The sequence below is a fragment of the Carica papaya genome, chromosome 1 (assembly GCF_054855325.1).
Source record: "Carica papaya isolate Zhongbai chromosome 1, ASM5485532v1, whole genome shotgun sequence".
Classification (NCBI taxonomy): Eukaryota; Viridiplantae; Streptophyta; class Magnoliopsida; order Brassicales; family Caricaceae; genus Carica; species Carica papaya.
In genome coordinates, this window is record NC_142309.1 from 20,202,872 (window position 1) to 20,210,180 (window position 7,309).

A 7,309-nucleotide genomic window follows, 5' to 3' on the forward strand; every position below is an offset into this window, starting at 1 on the left:
AATCAATTATACATCTATAAAGTCACAAGGTACAGTTTAATTATTTATTTAGCTTTAATATCGCGATAGGAAATAGGGTGAGGGGTCCTTACTTGTTTTGGGGTCTGAATTCGACTCTACAGTGTGCCTACAAGCTGTCCCTAATTTTCCTGAATTTTTTTTCGGAAAACTGAAACGCACTACCGGTACCTGCACGTGTCCCAAAAAATCTCAAATCAGACCTAGGGCCCCTTTCGGTCAATATCAGAATTTCGGCACGGCGGCTCCGCCGTGCTCCGGCGACGGCGCCACCGTCTGCGGCGGCGATCCGCCTCAAGTTGGCCGTTTTTCGGCCGAATTCGGCCAACTTGCATCGGTCCCTGTGACAAAACAACCCTAGGACCCTCGGTGGGCCAAAAAATCACGAAAAATCGAAACTTGCCGGCGGTGGTGCTCTCGGGTGCGGTGGCTCCTCTGGTGTAAGTCGTATTTTACTGTTTGGCTCCGATCAACCTGTAGAGAAAAGAACGGTGATCACAGTGGTATAAAATTTCCATCGAACGGAGGCCGAGAAGGGCCTCATCGGAGGCAAAAATAGAGGGGGGTCGCGGCGGCGCCGCTGGACTTTGGCTGGATTTTTCGGCCGTTTGGCCGGTGGTTTGGCTCCGATTTGGCCATAGGCGAACTCAGCATTGAAAAACGAGCCAGAAAGAGAAAATTTACCTCGATTAGCAGTTGGAAACTTCCCCGGTGCAGCGGCAGGTGGCGGCAACCGGCTCCTCTGGCGTCTAGTTCTTCTTCTCCGGCGAGGCACTGGCGGCTAGGGTTTTGTGGTCAGGTGTGGGTGGGGTTATTTATACCTTTTGCTTTTTAATCTCAACCGTCCATCAAGATTAAATCAGGACCGTTTGATCGCGATTTAATTGGGATTAAATCTGGACCGTCCGTGCTCGTGGGAACGGATCTAGGCCGTCCGATCGCGCGCACGCGGATCGCCCACGTGGCCCGTCCCGTGTCAGCGTTTTCTTGCCACGCGGCGTGGCCTGGTTGGCCGGGGCTGCTGACCGGGCCGCTGACGTTGCTGCTGACGTGGGTGCTGACGTGACAACTTTTCTAAATTGCGTTTTGACCCTCTGGTTTCTGATTTTCTTTTCAAAAATACCCACAGAATCCAAATTTTTACCCATTTTTCCCAAAATTAATTTCAATTAAATCCAAATAATATTTTTACCTAATTTTATCATTATTATTATTTTTATTTTCATTAAATTAAATTAAATTAAATAAAAATCTAAAAAATTCAAATAAATAAAAAATAAAAATAATAAGATAAAATAAGAAAAAAAAAAAACACTTTGGTGTTACAAGAGACGCCGCCACCCGCTGTCACGCCAGAGTTACTTCCGACCGCCAAAAGAGATATAAAAAAATTTTTTTTCTCGGAATTCAATTTTAAACACCCTCATGGTCAAATTGGACCAAAAGGACCAGCTAATTGGCCAAAAACTGCGGGCAAAGCTCAGTGATGTTGCCGCGAAAAATTTCACAAAACGCCTCCGATAAGGCCCTTCCTGATTCCCGTTCGACGTAATTTTTCCACCATTGTGATCAACGTTTCTTTCTCTATAGGTTGACTAGAGCAAAACACCTAATCGCAACGTGACCCAAAGGAGTCATCGCACCGGAGAGCCCTGCCGTCGGTGAGTTTTGATTTTTTATATTTTTTCAGCCAACTGAGATCGCTTAACATTTTTTCTCGCAAGGATTGATGCAAAATCGACCAAAGACAGCCGAAAATGGCCAAAAACAGCTGACCTGAGGCGAACTACCATCGCCCGCCAGAGTGCGGCGGAGCCACCATGCTGGAATTCTGGAATTGCCCAAAATTGGGTCCTGAGACTGATTTTAGGTTTTTTTTGGACATTTGTAGGTATTTATAGAGCGTTTTAATTTTCGAAAAAAAAAAATTCAGAAAATTTGGGGACCGCTAGTAGGAACAGTCAACAGTTCACCCTTTCGAATATCTCACCATATTCTCTGTTGTGAAATTGAAGTCTAAATAAATAATAATATGGTATTTTGTGTAATTTAAAAAATATACATAATTAATTACGGATTACTAATGGAGACAGAACTGAAAATTATCTATTGTTGATTCTTGAATTATTTTACAATTAATTGCATTATAGTATTTCATTGATCGAATTTATAATTTTGAATGTATATTTTGTTTGATTTATGTGATTACCATTAATTTGGAAAATGGAGACTGAAGAAAAACAGAAAATTGTGTGATTAAGTGAGTTGATGAAACAGCAGCCTTACTGGATATTCTAGGAGATGGTGGACGGACTGTGTACAATAGAGAACCCTACTGTGAACGTTGTCTCATACCAAACGGAGTATGGGGACGGCTCGTTTCACTTTCATACCGGACGGGGTATGGAGACGGCCTGTTAATTGAGAATGTTAAAAGAAATGGTTCACGCGTAGCGGAGACATCCTTATGAACCCTTATGGATACCAGCAGGCTGGTAAAAAGGGATAGTAGTTGTTTTGGTTATTTGAATTTGAAAGTATAAAATGTATTATGCTGCCGATTACATGTGAAATCATGATATGTATGATATTATTGTTTCTATAGATTATTTTTTTAAATTTTGCCAAGATAAGTGGACAGTAAATGATTTTATTGTTGATAAATGAATTTGTTTAATTAAGATCTTCATTAGTTGTTTTAATTTTCTACCAACCTTCATTTATGTGTCGTTAAGTGACATGATATTCTTACTGAGATAGTGTACCTTATTTCTTATTTGATCATTTCATATCAAGAGGAACAGAATCCAGAGGCTGATCCATAAGAGAATTGCGAATAAGATACTAATTTTATTTAATTTTTGTTTATTTTTTTATTTTTTTTTGTATTTTTTCTAAAAATATAATTCTTCTAACACTATTTGACAATTTAATTTATTGTGTAAAAAATATAAAATTTAACTATTTATTCTGTTTTGGCAGTTAATTCATAAATTTCTTTTGAAAATTTGAGGTTCGCTGCATCTATAACCCAATTGATCAGTTTTCCTACACACACATATATATATATACACACACACACACAGATTCCTTTTTATTAACAAGTTTAATATATTTAAAACTTCTCCAACCAATAAAATTCCAAGTAAGCAAAGACCTCGTGGAACTCCTGTTCGTGTTCAGAAATCTCATTATTCTGTGGTGGTGTTCCCTACCTTTCCCTTGTACTCTCCGTAACGGCATTTGTCGCGCTCAATTCAACTTTCTATTTCCATTTTAAACTTAAAAGTCTCCTTGATCTTTCCCTTCTTACAACGCCCGTCTAGCTGACGGAGCCTTCAAAGCCCAAACCCATATTTCTCTCTCTTCCACGTGTCAACACGTGATTCATTGCCACCGCTAAGAAGTCGTTGTCCACGTCGGTTCCCGCTTGAATCGCCCCATTTCTCCTCTCTGTAACGCCTAACTCATAAATGTCGCAGTAGCTTCGCCTAATCCTTTTCTCGCTCAATTTATCTCCCTGGTACTCTCGTCGTCCATAAAACCCAAAGTTCACGATTCAGAAGAAGCACAGCCACCGCCGGACCGGCCGTCTCTTTCCCTATGTCCTCCATCGACCGGAAATGCCGACGGAGTCCGCGGGCGCCTCTTCTCCCAGAGAAATTTGAAAACACGGAGGCGCGAGAGTCTGGATTTAACGGTGCGTCGTTCTCAGGCGCGGTGTTTAACCTATCGACGACGATTGTTGGGGCGGGGATCATGGCCCTTCCGGCGGCCGTGAAGCAGCTGGGGCTTATCCCGGGACTGGCGATGATTGCGTTGGTATCGGTGCTTACTGAATCGTCGATCGACCTGATCCTGCGTTTCACTCGCGCTTCCAAGCACGCATCATACGCCGGCGCTGTTTCGGACTCGGTGGGTGGAGCCGGGAGGAACCTCCTTCAGGTCTGTATTGTCATCAACAATTTGGGGATGCTCATCGTGTATATGATCATCATCGGTACCATCACTCTCTCGCTAATCTCATTTATTCGAATTTTTAGAGACTTCGTGTTTGACTTTCTTTGTTGAGACAGCGTGTGGGTTAAGTTCGGGTACGCTTACGTGGCTGTGGGTTTTCTGCCATTTGATTGTGATCAGACGGTTGGTGATGAAAAGTTACTGACTTGGCAAATTCTCCTCTATTGCGTGGGCCAGGTGATGTGTTGTCAGGAACATGGATGGACGGTGTCCACCATTCGGGTGTGATGGAGGAGTGGTTTGGTCAACGCTGGTGGACCACTCGCTCCTCCCTGCTCTTGCTCACCACGCTCTTCGTCTTCCTTCCTTTGATTTCATTCAAGCGAGTCGGTAAGTCCTTAATTTTTCTTTTTCCCTTCCAAGATTGTTTTAGTTACTTGATCATGGAAGCCGTGAAACTGGGAACTTGTTGACGAATGAATGATCAAAGTGTCTTATCATGTTAAGGAATTGTTTGAAAAAGTTTCGAGCTATAGAAAGGAAGGACTGGCAGTTCTAAGATAATTAAGCAAAAGAATGACAAGAAGGAAATTCCGATGTAACTTTTAAGCTTAATTACTTGCCTTCTTAAATTGTATTGCTTCTTTTTGCCCTGAAAATCAAATTTTGACCGAAATCATCTCGATAGGCTTTTTGGGATATCGTATGTGACTGCTCTTCCCGTTTATTTTTCACTTCAGCATGAGAATTTCTGAGCAGGATATTGATGTCTGCGTTTTTTGTTGGGTTGGTGATTTTAGATTCACTGAGATATACATCAGCATTATCGGTGGTTCTGGCCCTTGTATTTGTGGTGATAATAGCAGGTGTGGCAATTTCTAAGTTACTGGCTGGAAGCATTGGAATGCCAAGATTGTTTCCTAATCTTGTTGATCAGGCGTCATTTTGGAAGCTGTTCACAACAGTTCCTGTCCTAGTCACTGCCTATATATGCCACCATAATAGTAAGTTATGACAAATTCTTTTCAGTTTACATGACAACCAGCAAAGCACAAAGGAGAGTTACTCAATATCACCTTTCTTCATACGACATTCTTAATTGCTAACTGTTATTAATTCATTAACAATTTTTAGGAGTTTTTAAACTAGACAAACTTTGGATTCTCAGTTGCTTCTCATCATTTAGGCTAGCTCTGCTTTCAAATACTTATTTCATAGAACCAGAGTAGGATGTGAGTTAGAAGGTGAATAGTGTTTTAATTGCACTTTAATTGAAGTTAGGTAAGTTTGTGACTCTTATCTTTAGTGGAATTCAATATATTGTAGTAGGAGTTGTTAAAATGTGAATCAATTCCTTATGATTAAAGATAGCAACTGAACCAAACGGGCCATTAATCAAAATCTGATATACCTTTTTTTGGGCTTGAAGGAGACCCAGTTTACTTAATACGAATGCAATATGACATTTTTATACTTGATTTGGGATGTATTCTTAGAAAACAGAGATTTTCCACTATATCAATTCAACTTTTTATATATACTAGATTGTATTAGTTGCTTAAAGCATTTCATTATCAAAATGATATTTGCAGTTCACCCAATACAAAATGAGCTGAAGGATCCTTCTCAGATGAAGTCTATAGTTGGGGCATCCCTCACATTATGCTCAACTGTCTACATTGCTACGAGCTTCTTTGGAGTGCTCCTATTTGGAGAACACACTCTGGATGATGTACTTGCCAACTTTGATGGTGATCTTGGAATTCCATATAGTTCAGTGCTAGATGATGTTGTTAGAGTGAGCTATGGCATCCACCTTATGCTTGTTTTTCCAATTGTTTTTTACTCACTTCGACTCAATGTAGATGGTCTTCTCTTTCCCTATGCCATTCCAATTTCATTTGACAACCGAAGATTCATGTCAGTAACTGCAGCTCTCATGTGTTTTATCTTTGCTGGAGCCACGTTTGTGCCTAGTATCTGGGATGCCTTCCAGTTCACTGGTGCCACTGCTGCCATCTCTGTTGGTTACCTCTTTCCTGCAACCCTTGCCCTTAAGTAAGTAGCAATAATCACAGTGCTTTTTGTGATCTTAGATATCTGGCAGTTACCCTGGTAGCTGCCTTCATATTATAATATTAAATGGTTCACGAAGAGAAAGAATAAAAATTTTCCAGCATCTATGTATGATAGGAGATTGCATTTGACAGCAGCATAGCAGATTATGTTGCACTTGATACTAATACATTCGTTTAACTGTTGATAAGAGATCTCTTTACTGAGATCAAAAGTGAGGCATGGTTTAAAGCATGACAGGAGATTTATATGAAGACCTTTACACATTGACTTATGCCAAGTAATACAATACCTAAAGAAAGCTCAGTGAAAAACAGGATTTACATAGCCTTTAAAATCATTTCTTCATGTTTACTTGTTCATTAATGGCAAATACTACTCAAAATCAAAGTACTGAAAATCAATGCTTGTTTCCATTCCTTGCAGAGACATTCATGGAATTGCAACCAAGAATGACAGAATAGTATCATGGGTTATGATCTTTCTCGCTGTAACGTCAAGCACAGTGGCAATCTCTAGTGACATCTATAGCACTCTCGGAACCTGAAAACTCAAAATCAGGAAACTATCTGCTGTTTCTGCAGCATTTCTCTAGTCACACGTACAGCAATTTTTTGAATCTGGAATTGAGAGGGGAAACTGTCTGGTTTTCCTTTGAATTTCCATCAACGAGAAGGAAACAGACTTCCCAAATCTGAGGCAGAGAATCGGACTTCTATTGTACAGTATATTCATCTTGCAGCCAATTGTTGCAAAGACGAGGTCAGTATAGTTACGGCATCCTTTCTTGTAAACTAAAGCAGGTGAATTTTATGCTGAAAATTCCAAGCTTGTCCCAATGCAGTGTGCTCTATTGTCAAAGCATGTTAATGAGCACAGATTTCTTTTCTTGTACTGTGTTATTGGTAACTAGATGTGAAAAATATTTGAGTTAAATCATAAGCGAAAACATGTTAGTTAGCAGAATTTTTATTCGTTCGTGTTATTTTTAATCAAAATGTGACAAAATATTTGACTGAAATCATAACTAGATATGGCCAACTTATCAGCAACCTGTTGTGCTTTTGTTTGGTATATTGTTATGAGTTTTTCTTAGACCCATCTTAGCGGGTTAAAACCCTTCCTATATCTCTCTTTCTTTTTCTGATTTGGACCAGAAACTTTGAAATTTATTCAATGTTTGGAAAAGGAAAATGAAATACTTTTTTTCTGGAATTGACTTGGGAATACAAGGGAGGATGAAAATTCAACTCAA

The 7,309-nt window shown here is 39.9% G+C and overlaps 1 protein-coding gene across 2 annotated transcripts; it reads left to right on the forward strand.

Annotated features, from left to right (window-relative positions):
• Positions 1-3,230: 3,230 nt before the first annotated feature.
• LOC110807857 (amino acid transporter AVT6A-like) lies at positions 3,231-7,020 on the forward strand. 2 transcript variants are annotated; one of them, XM_088221353.1, is made up of 6 exons: positions 3,231-4,018; positions 4,095-4,112; positions 4,216-4,368; positions 4,779-4,982; positions 5,571-6,036; positions 6,481-7,020. In XM_088221353.1, the coding sequence occupies exons 1-6, from the start codon at positions 3,622-3,624 to the stop codon at positions 6,599-6,601; spliced, it is 1,359 nt and encodes a 452-aa protein (XP_088077479.1). In that variant the 5' UTR covers positions 3,231-3,621; the 3' UTR covers positions 6,602-7,020. The 2 variants fall into 2 exon arrangements, with proteins under 2 accessions (XP_088077479.1, XP_021888830.1); XM_022033138.2 differs by lacking the exon at positions 4,095-4,112 and having other exon boundaries at positions 3,233-4,018.
• Positions 7,021-7,309: the final 289 nt, after the last annotated feature.

Coding starts and splice junctions, on each gene's coding strand:
- LOC110807857 (XM_088221353.1), top strand. CDS start 3,622: ATGTCCTCCATCGACCGGAAATGCCGACGGAGTCCGCGGGCGCCTCTT. Junction 4,369..4,778: donor GATTTCATTCAAGCGAGTCG/GTAAGTCCTTAA, acceptor TGGTGATTTTAG/ATTCACTGAGATATACATCA. Junction 6,037..6,480: donor CCTGCAACCCTTGCCCTTAA/GTAAGTAGCAAT, acceptor CATTCCTTGCAG/AGACATTCATGGAATTGCAA.